The 17,499-nt window shown below is 37.1% G+C and overlaps 1 protein-coding gene across 6 annotated transcripts in view; it reads right to left on the bottom strand.

The window, feature by feature from the left end:
• The window catches only part of ITGB6 (integrin subunit beta 6), a 127,288-nt gene that overhangs the window by 54,058 nt on the left and 55,731 nt on the right, over nucleotides 1-17,499 (bottom strand). For 5 of the 6 annotated variants that reach the window (XM_055307929.1, XM_055307932.1, XM_055307930.1 and 2 more), the window contains 3 exons: nucleotides 14,774-14,978; nucleotides 13,910-14,156; nucleotides 1,358-1,523 (listed from right to left, as the gene is read on the bottom strand). In XM_055307929.1, coding sequence (XP_055163904.1) covers nucleotides 1,358-1,523; nucleotides 13,910-14,156; nucleotides 14,774-14,978 — 618 coding nt within the window. The remainder of the gene's footprint in view (nucleotides 1-1,357; nucleotides 1,524-13,909; nucleotides 14,157-14,773; nucleotides 14,979-17,499) is intronic. The other variant, XM_055307934.1, reaches the window with a different exon arrangement.

Below are 17,499 nucleotides of genomic sequence, written 5' to 3'. Positions count from 1 at the left end.
AAAAATAGTTCCACTATAATCACTATTCAGTTGATCTTGACTCGTACATAGTTAGTTATTTTTATTGTCCAGCTTTCAATTTACCAGAAAAAATGAGAGGAGGGAATAAGAGAGGTCTTAGATGATCCCAAATCCAAGCTGAAGCAAAACTAGTAAGGATGCAAGACACAAGGAACTTAAAAGTATGCCTGTTTTATTAAAATGTCACCCAACATTTAGGCACATTTTTCTCTTTCTACTGATAGCACCTCAAAATTATAAATGTAATGCAAAGATAAGAATTTCTTATTAAAGTATGACCCCCAGCATATGGCTATTTAAGATGGTCTGTTTGTTTCTTTGCAGAGCTCTCTCCTTTAATTGGTATTAGTCCAGAAATTGGTAAGAGCAAAGCTCATCCTGGCAGCAGTATCCCATCTTATCCTTTTCCTTCCTTCCCTAATCCCTTGCCCCTTCCCCAACTTTCAGGACTTTCAGCCCTGTCTATTTCCTGGTATTTTCTAGGAAGAGCTGTCATCTGAAGATGGGAATCATTCCCTTCAGTACCTGTCTGATTGTCAAGGAGGAATGGTGTTCCCACATTGTTGTAGGGACAATGAAGCTTCTGATACTTATTTTGTTGGTTCAAAACAATAGATATCTCATCTTATATAGAGTTTATACTGATTCAGGACATTTTTACTATTTTCATTAATTTCTGCCTGTGATTTTTTTTTACTTTGAACATGGTTAACTCAAAACTAATCTAATCAAGGGGCATCTGGGTGCCTCAGTGGTTGAACGTCTGCCTTTGGCTCAGGTCATGATTCTGGGGTCCTGGGATTGAGTCCCACATCAGGCTCCCCAGAGGGCGCCTGCTTCTCCCTCTAGCTGTGTCTCTGCCTGTCTCTCTGTGTGTCTCTCATGAATAAATAAATAAAATCTTTTAAAACCCCCCACAAACTAATCTAATCTTGATCTTTGAAAATTAATCATACAAGACTATCATTTTAACCAATTTTTCCCAACACTAGTATAATTTTATTAGATTGTTGGTTTTTTTTAATTTTTTATTGGTGTTCAATTTGCCAACAAATAGCAATAACACCCAGTGTTCAACCCGCCAAGTGCCCCCCTCAGTGCCCATCACCCAGTCACCTCAACCCCCCCACCCTATTAGATTATTTGAATATCAGGCATAAGAAAGTGTCCATTTCAACATGACAAAGTTTGTCATGTCAAACTTTGAATTACAAAGTTTTGGAAATTCTGTTTTTTAAGAAATGCAGAAATATGATAAAGGAAAGATGAAATAAACTAAGCTTTTCAAAGTAGATTTGCTAATAAGAGATGCGATTTGTGTTAGCCCTCAGCATACCTTACACACAGCAGCTTGCATAATTGCATCAAATCCTCCTTCTGGTGTGTCAATATTAGCAGAAATTTTCTGATTCTTCACAATTTCATTGAATCTTTCAGCATCATTCGTCAATGGCAAAATGTGTTTGAATCCAAATGTAGGTAAGCAGAAGTATGGAATACTACTGCAAAAATAAGATGTGAAAATGTTCTTAATGAAATATGATACAACACACAAATAATGGACCTCGTAGCCTAGCAACTTCATCTTAAATGAAGATGGATTTGCCTCAAGTGCCTGACTCTGGAACTTGGTTATGAGTTTCCCTGTTAAGCTTGTTTCAGCATCTCCCACCCACCCCTTCCAAATTGACCGTATTAGCTACCACTTAGAGCTTACTGTGTGTTTTACTCTGGCTTAAGCTCAGATAACAGATAATCAGGTCAGACTCCCCACTCCTCTGTGTGTGTGTGTGTGTGTGTGTGTGTGTGTGTGTGTGTAATCACTACCTTCTAGTGCTTCTCAACCAAAATCCACCATTAAGTTTCCGTGATGACAACAATTCCTTTGTATTCTGATAGCTTAAGCTGTTATCAAGTATGAGTCACCTTGTAGCAAGATTGAGAGAGATAGCTGTCGTCTTTCTTCTCTGCTCTTTCCTATAGTCCCTGTCCTGCCTACCAAGGGCCGAAAATCAGAGCAGGGCTCTTGGTTCTGGAACTCACCTCTAATATGACTCTATGACTGAACAGACTCTTGTGGACCTGGCTAGGGATAAAACTACCATTAAAACAGTTGATATAATGGGATAAATGCCACGTTAGGATGAAATCTGCCCCAAAGATACTGCAGTTGAACAGAAAAGGCTGATCATTAATTCAGCCATGTCTTATTCTGGAAGCCAGTTAGTAGTTGTAGATGAGGCTTTGGACAACTTACTCGACCCATCTGAGCTTTGGGTGCTCATTTGTAAGAGAGAGATAACAAGATAGAGCAGATGTCTCAAATATAGTCCTTGGACCAGCAGCATGAGATCACAGGGAACTTGTTATAAATGCAAAATCTGGGGCATTATTCCAGACTTACTGAGAGAAATGTGAAGAGTGGACTCTGTGATGCATTCAAATCTTCCTGATGCATTCTAATGTTTGAGAAACACGTGTATGGAAGTATACAGACAAGAAGAGGAGCCCCCAGGGAGGTTGTGCTATGTCACCTGGGGAGAGCTAGAGTGGCTTTCCAGGTTCTAGAGACCGTGTTGCCAGCACCTGAAGAGCTGGAACATCTTTCAGAGAGAGGCACCTGTTCACCTAGTTCATCTGCCTGAGACGTACAGCCAATCTCCTACATTCACAGATTCCATATATGCGAATTTACCTACTCACTAAAATTTAATTTAACCTCCAATTCAATACTTTTTCAGTACTCTCTGAGTCCCTCATGTACACACACAGAATGGCAAAAAATTTGAGTCACCTGATTCACATGTGCCCAGCTTAAGTGAAACAAGGCTCTGTGTTCTTGCTGTAGCTCTCACATGGTAAACAAGTGTCCTTCTCCTGGTCTATTTGGCATGTCTCTTTTTCATTTTTTTGTGCTTTTTGTTGGTGATTTTGCTGTTTAGAATAGCCTTCAAGTGTGGTGCTGAAGTGTTGTCTTTCCAAAGTGCAAGAAGGCTGTGATGGGCCTCCCAGGGAAAATATGTGTGCTAGATAAGCTCTGTTCTGGCATGACCTATATAGTGTTGTTGACTGTGAGTGCAATGCTAACGAATCAACAGTATATATTAAGTTGTCTTTAAACAGAAAAACACAGGAAATAAAGTTAGGTATTGATCAATTGGGGGGAAAAATGGCCAGAGGCTCACATGAGCCTAATCCTGTTTCCCCTAAGAGCAATAGTTTAGCATTGGCTCAGTCAGTGTTTGAGGAGATTTTATAGAGAAAGATTCCCATTGTGATGACAATCAGCTATACAAATCAGAATGACTATGGTTCATTCACACTGAGAAATGGAGCTCTGCTGGGACCAAAATGCTGGTGTGGGCAACGGTAGCTATTTTATTCCTGTAAGCAGACTTTCATGGAAAGTAAATTGTAATCCAAAGTGTCCTCAGGCTTCAGAACAAGGGGACTTGGAAGACCCCAGCAGTCTGAGATGTCCTAAGATAGCCATCTCCAGAATGGATGCTCTTGGTCATATCTGGCTTCTCCCTCACCTGTGGTTGGCTTTCTCAGCTAACAAAAGTTTGGGAAGCCCTCGTAGCCAACAGGACTGGAAACTCTGGAAAGGCCTGGGCTAAGGCTCTTGGATGGATATGGCCCATACTCGCCTCTGGGATTACTCTTTCTTGGAATTCCCCTAACCTACCATGAGTAAATCTACAGGCCTGTTCATTTCTTTCAGCTCTGTCAAGACACCTGGTCTGGTAGGCTCAGGAGCCAGCCTGTAACTTCTAGGGAACTTTTTGTATTTCCTTTCTGACTCATTATTTTTAACTTTAATCCTCAGAAGGCAATCTTATTCTCTTATTTTTAATATCTTGCATTAGCTTTCACTAAAGCTCTGAAGTGCCGACCATAGATAGTATCTACTTAGTAGGATTGTTGGAAGGCCTGAAGGAGGTAAAATATGCAAAGCACACAGCACAATGAGCTTTTTAGTGCTTACTAAACATTAATGTCACTTTTTATATAAATCACTTTTACAGAGTCAAGCACAGATTTGAGGACAGATTGGATTTGGCCAATGACATCTCTAGAATCATATGTATTTTGTCCTGATTAAAGTAATAATACATGTTCACTGAAGAAAATTTGAGTTAATATAAAAATATAATTATTTAATTATGGAAAGATTTATGAAAAAAATTTTAATAATAGATTATCAAACTGTGATACATCTCATAATAAAATTTGTTTTTATTTTTTTCCTTATATTTTTTCTCTCATTAATAAATAAATAAAATCTTAAAAAATAAAATAAATTAAAAAACAAAAATATACTGGTTGATTAGTTTAAAATGGCATCTTAATTTAATTTTTAATTTCCACTTAATTGCTACTAAGACTGCATACTTGTTCATATTTATTGACAGTTTGTATTTCTTCTTTTGCCAATTGCCAGCTTACATCTGCTTATTTTCTTATTGGGATTTTTTTTTTTTAAGATTTTTAATTTGTTTATTCATGAGAGGCACAGAGAGAGAGAGGCAGAGACACAGGCCGAGGGAGAAGCAGGCTCCATGGGGGAGCCTAATGTGGCTCCCAAGACCCCGGGATCATGAGCCGACGGCAGACACTCAACTGCTGAGCCACCCAGGAGTCCCTTATTGGGATATTTTTTATTTCCTAACTTAATTTTAAGAACCTTTTCTCTTAAAAATATTAACCTTTGGGGGCACCTGGGTGGCTCAGTTAAGCGTCTGCCTTCGTCTCAGGTCATGACCTTTGGGTCCTGGGATTGAGCCCCAAATCGGGCTCTCTGCTCAGCAAGAGAGTTCAAGCTCATTGTGCTCAATCTCATTCTCTCTCTTTCAAATAAATAAAATCTACCTCTGTGCTCAAGCTCATTCTCTCTCATTCAAATAAATAAAATCCTTTTAAAAATATTGACCTTTTGTCTTTGTGGTTTGTCTTTTAATTTTGTTTATGCTGTTTTTGAATACAGACCTTAAAACTATTTATATAGTTAAGTGTTCTTCAACCTTCAAAAATGAGATGTATTTTAAAGAATTATATAAGGAAGAGGTTTAATTTTCTTTTCAAATTGTTACCTATTAAATGGCAATGATTTAGCAGTTGTTCTAATTGCTTTGATAGCATTTAAAGTAGTTGTGTGCCGGAAGAAATTGTATTCGATTTAGAATAAAAAGACTGAACAATTATCTATTCTTGCACAAGTTACTTATCACTGCTGGGCCTCAGTATCCTCATCTGTAAAATGAGACTGAAAATACCTACTTCACAAAGTTCTTTTGAAGGTTACATGAAATAAAAAGTATGTAACTATGTGAGGTGTACCATTGTCCCTATAATCCAGCTGTTCTCAGAAATTGTTAGTTTAATCTTTTATTTTGGCTGCTTGTTTACACTGTACCAAAATGGCATTTGAGCACCTTCTGAAACCAAAGAACTGACATTCATAACTTTTTGTAAGAAATTTAAACCTTTGTTGGTTAGAATTGCTAGATAGATCCTACCGGACTCTGTGCTTTTGGAAAGTGGAATGAAATGTTAGTTTAATTCAGTAAACAGACTCGTGCGGAGAGACTCATGTAGCTAAAGCAAAGCAGAATATAAGACTTGGGTCATGCCAGCAAAGTTTGAGTGGAGACTCCCCTCTGTTTTGGTCAGAATCCTTCCTCTAACAGAGGCTCATTTGGCTGTTACTTTCTTAGCATAGCAATTGAAGGAAGTAGGTACTTATCACCAAATAATTTGATTTTGAGTCCCTAGATAACAATAGATTTGTATTTAAAATGTAGAATAATTATGAAACACAATATACAAAAATATTTATATTTTTGTTAGAATCTTAAATAAATATACATAAACTAAGATTACGATGATACATACTAAATGACTAACATCATCTTTTTGAATGGGATTAGAAATAATTTCCATTTTCCTTTCTTTGTCTGCATTCTCACATGGGATTGTTATTACCTTTGCAATAAGAAACTATTTTTTACATTCAAATATATTTATGTGTGTGTACATGTAAGGAATCTAAGCATTTCATGGTTTTGCTTTCTCTTTTGCAAAACTACAATGAATCCCTTACCGTTGGTGTCATATTAAAAAGCAAACAAAACACAAAACAAAACATAAAATGGAATGATGTTAAAAAAGAAATCTCACACAATGTTTGATAGAGGAAGAAAATTTGACCTTTTTGCTATTAAATATTTTTAAATGTACATTATAACCTACTTACAAATATGAAAATGGAGAAAATATATTTTTGTTACTTTGTCTTAGATAATAGCCTAAGGAAAACTTCTTTAAAAAATGTAAGCCACTTAAGCATTCTTAAATGGTGAAATAAAATTTTTTAGTGACTCTACATCCAAGGAAGATAATGAAAGAAAGCTACTCCAAAAAGCATTAAAGATTATGTGGGTGCACAGACCCACAAAGGTTCCTGAGACATTTTCAGAGAGGTCTTTAGGTCAAACTATTTTCTAATAATAATAAAAGATTTTATTTGTCTTTTTCATTGTGTTGACATTTGCACTGATGTTGCAAAAGCAATGGTGAGTAAAACTGCTGGTCCCTTAGCATGAGTCAAAGCAGTGGCTTGAAACTAGCGAGTAGTCCTTTTGATTTTTTCCTGACAAATATTTATCATCATAATAAAATTGCTAGTTTCACTTGATTATCCTTGACAAAGCAGTAGGAGTTATTAATTTTATTAAGTTTACACCCTTGAATATATGTTTTTTTTTTTTTAATATTTCTGGGGCACCCAGCTGGCTCAGTTGGTAGAGCATGTGACTCTTGATCTCAGAGTTGTGAATTTGAGCCCCACCTTGGGCATGGAGCTTACATAATAAATAAATAATTTTAAAAGATTTCTGTGTAACTACATGGGAAGTATTCATCAGCATTTCTGTAGCACACCAAAGTATAATATTTATAGTGGAAAAAAAGTTTTGCAATTGTTTGATCTAAACTGGCCCTTTTTAATAGAACATTTTTTACCCAAAAGAATGTTTGACAACCAAACTATTATTCCAAGTTGTATATTTAGTAGACATGTTCTTAAATATGAGGAAAGCCTATAAGTTCAAGGAAAACAACTGTCAGTATTTGTTGCCAATGATAAAATTTGAGGTAACTAGAAAATTAAAATTTTGGAAAACTTTAATCTGCTACCCATGAGATTAATAGCTTTTCAGTACTTCAAGATTTATATGATAAGATTTATGGTGGATTAACAAGTGTGACTCTTTTGATATTGTGTCATGAACTTGGAAGATCTACACAATTCACTGAAACAATATTTTCCAAATTGCCAAAGTACTATATTACAAAATCACATACATACGTGAAAGAGCCATTCAAAGTGCAAGATAGGGGCACCTGGGTGACTCAGTCAGTTAGGCGTCCAACTCTTGGTTTTTGCTCACGTCCTGATCTCATGGGTCAGAACCTGACCCTGTATCAGGCTCTGTGCTCAGCACAGATTCTGCTTGGAACTCTCTGCTTCTCCCTCTCCTTCTGTCCCTACCCCCACTCATGTGCACACGTGCATGCTCTCTCTCAAATAAACATAAAGTCTTTAAAAAAAAAGGTGCAAAACAGACCAATGACTTTATGAAAAATCCATTGATACTGTTTATGTTCCAGTTGAAACAAACTTTTATCTCTTGTCTAGTTTGAATGTGGTATCAAAGAAAAATGTCCACAGACATTGCAAAAAGATATCAAACGTTTCTCTTTTCCAACTATATATCTGTGTGAGGTTTGACTTTCTTCATTGAGTTCAACCAAAACCAAATATTGCAACAGATTAAATGCAGACGTTATGAGAATGCAGGCATCTTCTATTAAACCAGAAATTTTAAGAGATTTGTAAAAATGTAAAACAGTGCCACTCTTCTCACTAATTTTTGTTTTGTTGTAACAAATATAATTATTTTTAACAAAGATGTGCTTTTATAGTAATGTGCAGTGTGTTTCTTATTATAATTACTAAATAAATGAATTATTATTTTAAAATTTTCAGTTTTATTTTCTAATATGCTGAATATTGATAGATATAACCCACATAAACTAAAGCTCTTTGGGGTCTTAATTTTTAAAATATAAGAAAGTCCTGAGATCTAAAAGTGTGAGGGCTCTAGCTTAAAATAACTAGTGATACCAAGAGTTGATGAGAGGAAGAAAATTAATACATGTTTGTTATATTCTGAGCTTGTTCAGTTCTCACAATTATCCTAGGACGTGAATATTATTATCACCATTTATAGATGAAGAGACCAAACTCAAAGAGAGTATGTCCAAGGTTATGATTTAAACCCAGGTCTAAAAACCTCCACGCTCTTTCCTTTTACCACTCATTGCCTTCCTACTTAAGTACATTTTATTCCATAATTATAAGGTTTGGATTGATCAAAGGATTGACTTTTATGTTTGGTATTTGCATTCTTGGTGTGTATATGTCTGGGAGGTGGCATCTGGACAGGGAAAGTGGGAGAATTAAGGTAAGGATGTGATGGGCAAGGGAAAAATAGAATGTTGCAGGAAAGAATTCATTATTTATAATTTTAACTAATGATGCATTTTGCCAATAAGAATAAAAGAAACACTTTTAGAAAATGGGAAAATATTGACCTTCCAGGATCAAATATGTTATCTTCTTTGGGGCCCCATTCACCACACCTTGTGCAGTGCTCTGGTCTCCCCAACTTCACTCTGTTGGTGTTGGTAGTAGCTACCATTTATGGAGCGCTTCATGGTCAAGCCTACTACCAAGTGCTTCATTATCTCACCCAATCCTTGCAACCACTTTGTGTGATTGTTATGGTTATTCCAAACTAAAGCTTTGAGAGTGATATAGTTCACTTAAGGTGATGTTATGTGAGTAGATGAATCAGGACTAAATCCAGGGCTGACTGCAAAGCCCATGCTCTTAAATCACTGTGCTATACTGCATTCCTGCTCTCCAAAGAATTTCAGCTTTTTGAGGGCTGGGTGCAAATCTTTTTCTTCCAGATATCCCCACTTCTAGCACAATGCTTGGTACATAGTTGGAGCACAGCAAATTTTTGTTGAATGAATGAATGAATGAATGAATGAAATGCAGTCAGAGCTATGAAAAGCCAAACTGCTTTCTTTCTTTTCTCTTTCTTTCTTTCTTTCTTTCTTTCTTTCTTTCTTTCTTTCTTTCTTTCTTTCTTTCTTTCTTCTTTTTTTTTTTTTTAACCTGATTAAAGACAGGGTCTTACTGTTAGATAATCAGCTGCCTGCTTAGCTGAGCCATCTATTAATTTTTTCTCTGGTAACATTCCTTACTCATTGTTTCCCATTGTCATTATTGTACTTCATATTACTACATCTTATCTGACCTGTGACAGAAAGAATGATTTTAAACAAGCTCCCTGAGGCAGAGGTAGCACTTTGAAATCCTAAATGAAACTACATTACTGGACTCTCTACCAAAGCTTATAATTCCAGGAGAAAGACACCTAGCATACCAAAGATCTAAATAGCATAGATTTTAAACAGGTACAACATTCTCTATTAAAAAAAAAGAAAGGCCAAAGCATTAGAAATGCTTTTATATTAAACAGTTAGGAGGCTGTTAGAACCAAGTTTATTTCCCTTTACAAGCGAATCAAACAGGGCAGCCCGGGTGGCTCAGCAGTTTAGCGCCACCTTCAGCCCAGGGTGTGATCCTGGAGACCTAGGATCGAGTCCCACTGCCGGCTCCCGGCATGGAGCCTGCTTCTCCCTCTGCCTGTGTCTCTGCCTCTCTCTCTCTCTCTCTCTCTCTGTCTAATAAATAAATAAAATCTTTAAAAAAAAGCGAATCAAACAATTGATAACAGTAATCACACCTTACTATTTATTATACAACATAAATCTGTTCTCTAGAAATCTGTTTGTTCAGTGTTGTTGGAACTGCTAGATGCCACTTAGTATCCATTCTTTTCTTCCTCCCTACTAACAGAATTCTGACTTTATTTGGGGTAGCAAATGCTTCTCTTTGCAGCTAGCAGTGGCCATGTAACAAAGTCCTGCCAATGAGATAGATGGAGAAAATTTCTGGCAAAACTCCTTAAATGGAGGAAATAAAGTTCAACAACCATTTAAGATTTAAAGAAATTTTTCCAAACAAGGAATAGAAGGGAATGTCCTTGATCTGATAAAAGTAATCCAAAAACCACTAGCTAACAACATAATCAATGGTGAAATGTTGAAGATTTCCTCCTAAAATCACAAGCAACACAAATGACATCTCTGTCCACCTCTATTTAAATACTTTTTTTTCAAAGATTTTATTTATTTATTCATGAGAGACACACACACAGAGAGAAGCAGAGACACAGACAGGGAGGAGCAGGCTCCATGCATGGAGCCCAACATGGGACTCAATCCCGGGTATCCAGGATCACACCCTGAGCCAAAAGCAGCGCTAAACCACTCAGCCACCCGGGCTGCCCTGTCTACCTCTATTTAAAATGACCCTAACCAGTGCAATAAAGCAAGAAAAAGAATGAAGAGGTATAAATATTGGAAGAGGAAGAAGTTGTTATTCACAAATGACATGATCAAGTACACAGATAATTCTAAGGAATTTATAAAAAAATCAAAGAAGAACTAATGAGAAAATTTATCAAGTTTGTAGACTACAATGCGAGTATGCAAAATCAATTGCTTTTCTATATGTTATCAACAAACAAGCAGAAAACACCATTAACAATGGCATTTAAAAAAAAAACAATGGCATTTTTAAAAAAAGTGTAGGAATAAATTAAACAAAGGATGTGTACGATATTTACCCTGAAAATGACAAACCATTGCTGAGAGAAAGAAGAAAAGAATGAATGGAAATACATGTCATACGCAATGACTGGAACATTCAGTATTTTTAATTCTCCCTAAATTGACCTATGATTTCAATGCAATTCTAATCAAAATCTCAGCATATTTTTTGAAGAAATTAACAATCTGATTCTAAAATTTCTGTGGAAACGTGAAGGATCTAGAATAGCAAAACAAAACAGGAAGAAAGTTGGAAGATTTACACTTCTGATTTCAAGACTTTTCATAAAATTGCAGTAATAAAGACGGTAAGGCATTGGTGGTTACGTGGGAATATTCAATGGATCAGTGGAACAGAATGAAGTGTCCTGAATTACAATCATACATATGCACTCAATTGCTTATTAACAAAAGTGTAAAGATAATTCAATGGGGAAAAGAAAATCTTGCTTAACAAATAGTGCTGGAGCAAACAGATATTTGCATGGAAACAAAAGATGAAAATAAGCCTTTTCTTCATTCCAAATATAAAAACTAATTAGATCATAGACCCAAAGGCAAGAGCTTGAACCATAAAGTTTCTAGAAGAAAATAAGAAGAGTATTTGGAATATTTGGTAGGCAAAGATTTTTTAGGACAAAAAATACACTAATGATAAAATTAAAAATTGGCAATCAGACTCCAACAAAATTAGAAACTTTTGCTTGACCAAAGGCATTACTAGAAAAATAAGAATGTAACCCACAACCTGGGAAGAAATATTTATAAAGCACATATTTGACAATTAACTTCTTTCCAGGATGTAAAAAGAACTCACATAATACACTATTAAGAAGAAAACTGAATTTTTAAGAATGGGCAAAAAAATTTGAAAATATACATCACAAAATAGGAAATGAGAATGGGAGAAAAACACATGAAAAGATGTTCAACAACATTTGTTATTAGGGAAATGCAAATTAAAAAATATAATAAGACACATGACTATTAGAATGGCTAAAATTAGAAAGGCTGACAATACTAAGTGTAATCAAGGATTTAGAATGATTGGAACCCTTGCACATTGCTGATGGGGTGTAAAATGGCACATCTACCTTGGATAATATTTTGCTAGTTCTCTTAAAAATTAAAATGACAGTTATTATACAATTCAGCAATTCCAATTCTAGGTATCTATCCAAGAGAAATAAAAACATACACACACGCAAAGATTTATAGGCAGGTAACCATAGGAGCATTCTTCATGATAGCCAAAAAATGGAAAACAATCCTAATGTCTATCAATGAAAGAATGAATAAATAAAATATGGTAAATACATACAGTGAACTATTACTTAAAGCAAAAGGGAACAAACTGCTGATAAACACAAACTTATGGATGAATCTCAGAAACATTATGTTGAACAAAAGAAGCCAGAAACAAAGGTATATACTATATTATTTCATTTATATAAATCCAAGAATAGGCAAAACCAATCTAAATTACAGAAATCAGAAGGTGGTTACGTCTGGGGGAGTAGAACTGACTATAACATGGCACGAAGGAACTTTCTGAGGTGATGGAAATGTTCTACATCACATTTTAGGTGGTAATTACGTTGGTATATTCAATTGTCAAAACTCATCAAACAACATTTCTGATGTGTGCATCTTGGTACACGTCAATTTTACCTCAAAATAAAAGGTGGGGAGAAAGTGCCCTTTATTGATCCTCCCCTCTTTTCCTCTTTCTTTCCTGCCTGGAAGGAAGAAGTGATGAGTAGCATCCCAGAAAACTCCTTGGGCCTTGAAGATAAAACCCAAGAGCCAATGATTGAAGAACAGAAAGCAGAAAAAGCCCAGATCCCTGATTTGTGGAGTTGCCATACCCAGCCCTGAATTAATTGCCTTTCTCTAGACCCCCTGCATGTGAGAAAGAAAAAAATGCTCCCTTTTTAAGCCACTATCTCTGATGCTTGCAGCCAAACATCATTCCTAACAGTTACAATCAGTGATGAGTTCCTTTCATGGTCAAATGATTTGGATCGTGTCAGATTCTAGTTGGGAATCACATTGAGATGTTTTTAAATATTATAAAGGTGCTTGTCCTTTAGAGATTGATGCCTTGGGTATATACAAGTATTAAAAGTCAATATACTTTTGGAAAGTCATTGCATATATATACTAGATTCATAGTAGTAAGGGGCTTGGTTTTGGATAAACTGAGATTTTGGTACAGATCACTGATTAGTTATTTGGCCTTGGGAAAATTAGTAACCTTGCAGAGCTTCTGTTACTTCCTCTGAGTATAGGTATGAAAAAACCTGTTGTTATGAAGATTGAATGAGGTCATGTATGTGAAATCTTTAGCACAGGGTCTGGCACAGAACAAATGGTAGCTCTTTTTAATAGAAGGATATTGAATAACTTATTCTGAACATGACATTCACTATACAGGTAAGTCATCACAAAGTAACTTGCCCTTGACCATCACCTGGATAGTATACGGTTTTAATAGCTAATAATAGTAGATTTTAATGGGGTCCATAATGCTTAATTTCCTACTGAATTGGATAGAGTGAAGGGTGCAAAGTTCATCTCTGAGTAATAAGAGAAATCCACATTTCCCAAAGTATGTCAGAGGGAGATGCACAAATTGTTGTTTTGGCACAAGTCATTATAGTAGAGACAGACACTCTGAGAAAGCGTGAGCTACTGTCCAGTAGCCTCAGGAAGTGGAGGTGATTGGGCATAGAAGGTGTCTGAGGGGCTGTGGATGGAGACAGGCCATTGGAACCTACAGTGAAAGACTCACTTCCCTAGTCTGCAGAACACAAAGCCAAATTTGCCACATTCTGAAAAAGATGCTACACAGGAAGACAGATGTGAGATGCTGCAAGGACCCAAGAGTAGAACCAAGTATTACGATGAGGTCCACCTTGGTTCCCAAGAGCCCAGGCAACTGAAAGAGCTGTGAAGATCCAACCTGGCAGGAGAAAAATGCTAGGAAGTTAGCTCCTGCCTAATGCGGAGCTCAGAGCAGGGCTATCTCTATAGAAAATCAGTGTTCAAAGATGCCAGAGAATCATTTACTTACCTGCAAGGGTTGGCAATTTCTTCTGGTGTTGTTTTCACAAAAGGGGAGACGGGTTTTTCCACAAAAGAGCCGAAGCCCAGTCTAAAGTTGCTGGTTAATTTAGACATCTCCTTGGAAAGCAGGGATCCCAGCTCTTTGATTGTATTGAGGTCATCATCCATGGATGCCGAGAGGTCCATGAGGTAATACAAGTCCACTGGGTAATCCTCCGTCTGGCGGACTTGCACTTGCAGAGTCTGTTCACTGCCTGTAAAGCCCCCGCGAGAAAAGCAAATCCATAAAAACACGTTGAGACTTATTTGTGAGTGGCCAATTACTGGGCCACCTGGCTATTCATTTCAGTAAGAGCTTACTGAAGATACTTGGGGTTTCATAAACTCTCTGGTAAAGTTTACAAATGAGTGAGCCCAGGAAAATCTTTCAGCAGTGAGTTTAGAGCTACTGAAGGAGGTAAAAGTTAGGATATTTTATATCTCCTTGGGAGAACTAGCATCCATTTAGATGGAAGATAAGCTGAATTTTTTGTATGTGGTTTTAGCAAAAGAGAAGAAAATAAAGAGGAGTTTAAAGCTACATTACAACACTTAAAGAAATGCAAGGTAAGCCTTAAAAACATCTGAGTAATTCAAATGCTTACTATTAGATAAGCTTATTTTAGTAATGCATTTGGAGTGCAAGTGACTGATGTGAATGAAGAAAAGTGTTAGGCCAGCGAGTCTCTATTTCCTCAAGAATGGGAAATCTGAGTCATAATAATCAATGATATGTAATATGGTACAAGATATATTAGCTTAATAATGGCATTAGCATACGTGGCATTAGATTTATCTACACGAGCCAGTGTTCGTGTAAGTCATAACATACCTGGTCTCAATTTAAGAGTCAACTTTTGAGGCGCAATCTGAACAATGTCAGAACTATTTTTCTGTCTGCCTACACTGAGAGGCTTATTTGTAAGTATTTCTACTTGGGAGACGGGGTTTTCGATGAAAGTTAGTTGACATCCTTTAGCTAAAAGAGTTGCTGGGGTATCACACCTTTCTCCAACTCCAGATGGATGGGTAAAATTCTATAAAAAAAAAAGAGAGAGAGAGAGAGAGAGAGTGAAAGAAAACAAATCTCCATTTATTTATAAGACAAAAAGTTTTTTTGCTTGTTTTACTAGTTAGACATCTTGGGATACTCAGTATATCATATTCCCATGTGCCTGATGTTAATTGTAGGTCTAAAATCAAATTTTAGCAGAATAACCAGAGAATTATGCCAGTAAAATTGAGATTCTCCTTTTAATTATATCCAGTTGAGGGGCACCTGGATGGCTCAGTTGCTTAAGCATGTGCCTTCAGCTCAGGTCATGATCTCAGGGTCCTGGGATTGAGCCCCACATCAGGCTCCCTGCTCAATGGGGAGCCTGCCTCTCCCTTTCCCTCCTCCCCCTCTCCCTCTCACATGCTCTCTCTCTCTCTCAAATAAATAAACAAAATCTTAAAAAACATTATATCCAATTGAATTTGTCTAACAGTCTTTCATTTGTTGGTGTTGCTATTTTGTTTTTAATATTCACTTTTTAAAATCTTCTTCTATGCCATTACCAGATCCTGGAAACAATTGGGTTCTAGAGTTAATATCATCCCATGAATTTATCTGTCTGGGTTGACCTGTAGGCTCCTGGACTATCTTAGCTCTCAGCGTGTCTATTATCAATTCTGGTGCCAAAGAGAGCCTTTCTTGTGGGGTCTGATAGGGCAAAAGAGTGTGACATCTCCCAATCTAGCTCTCCATTGTGGTTTAATTCATAGATGCATCCTTCTACTGTAGCCTTACTTCACTAAAGTCGAACTCTTGGGGACTTTAAATTAAGTGTCTAAAAGTGTTCTGATTCAAGGCCTTTTAGAATTTTTCTTCAAGATTTGGAAGTGAGGAAGGGAAGCAAAAGAGAACATGGTATGAGACTGCTATTCTGTGTATGACTCAGGAGTTTCCCAGGCCCTTTCTGATCCACTTGATAACAGCAGACAATGAGATGAATATTTCCAGGCAGAGGTGTGGCCATTATAACCCTGCAGTGTTGACCCGTCTTACCTTTACCTGTAGGCAAAGTCAAAACTGAGGTTCATTGACTATCATGCTTAGAAAGAAGGCAAACAATACCCATAATGTTTTTTCTAATCTCTTGGAATTCTAAGCCACTCTAGCTGTTTTCCCAACTAGAAAAGTTACATTTCTTCTGAAATTGATTTTTTTTTAAGATTCATTTATTTATTTTAGAGAGAGAGAGAGAGCAGGGGCAGGAGGAGGGGCAGAGGGAGAGAGGAAGAGAGAATCTCAAGCAGACTCCTGGCTGAGCAAAAGCCCAGTGCGGGGCTGGATCCCATCACCGTGAGATCATGACTGGAGCTGAAATCAAGCATCAGATACTCAACTGACTGAGCTACCCAGGCACCCCTGAAAGCCCTAGACTAAGTATAGCAAACACTATAACTTCCCTCCATACATCCAAGGCAAATAGTGGCTTGACAAGGCCTCAAGATGCTTCTCGGCACAATGTGGCTGCTACCACCTATAACCAGTGCCAATGCATCAAAGGTGGTGTTAACCATAGAACCTATTTTTTCAATCTGCTCTAAATAGAAGCTCAATGTATTTTTTTGCTTCAGTTGCCTCAACTACTTCTACTGTTAGAGCACATTTAGAATAATCTGGCCTTAATAATTGATGGTGATTTGTAGGGTGCCCAGGTGGCTCAGTCAGTTAATTGTCTGCTATCAGCTCAGGTCATGATCCTGGGGTCCTGGGATGGAGCCCCACATCAGGATCCCTGCTCAGTAGTGAGTCTGCTTCTCCCTCTCCCTCTGCCACTCCCCCCTACTTGTGTATACACGTGCTCTTTCTTTCTCAAATAAATAAAATATTTTTTTAATTGACAGTGATAAAAAAAAATTGACAGTGACTTGGCTAACAAGTATCCTCCACAAGTAAAGCTATCACTAGTAACCTAAGAAGCTCTCTGAAATGAATGCCAGAAAAAATACATTTAAATAAGAATTTTACAGGTAGGCATGTAGTTAGACTGATTTGTTAGGAATGAAACTAATATTGTCTTCTTCAGGGAATCAACATAAAAAATTAGATGAGTTTTTCCCTCTTCGTATATTCTCAAAACTGCTTTTGATATGTGACCTCCAAAAAAGCATAATTCTTTCACATTTGTGTGTATGGTCCATCAGTCAAGGCAGTAGGTGGGGAGTAAGCTAGGTTTGTGAAAAGTGTGAGGCCTTCCTCCGTGGTACACATTCAACCTGGAATCTGAGTCTGAATAGTTACAGCCTCTTCCTGAGCCAAGTACCCGGGTTTATTCCCCTTTGAGCCTGCTATTCCGTTTTTGCTGCACTTGGCATTGTATGCTTTCGTTTGTGTTCAGATACTCTTTATGAGATTCAGTAGAGAACAGTTTTAAATCCAGAAAGAGTTAAGGCAGCTCTTTCCTACCAGGAATCATTTACAGACTGCCTTACAGTGGCACAGGAGGCAGCGACTCAGGCTTCCTTGTTACAAGTGCCCCCCACCCCTTTATATTGCTTTTGCATACT

Source organism: Nyctereutes procyonoides, unplaced genomic scaffold (genome assembly GCF_905146905.1).
Source record: "Nyctereutes procyonoides isolate TBG_1078 unplaced genomic scaffold, NYPRO_anot_genome, whole genome shotgun sequence".
NCBI lineage: Eukaryota > Metazoa > Chordata > Mammalia > Carnivora > Canidae > Nyctereutes > Nyctereutes procyonoides.
The sequence above is the reverse complement of the archived record's forward strand: the minus strand, read 5'-3'. Positions and strand labels throughout refer to the sequence as shown.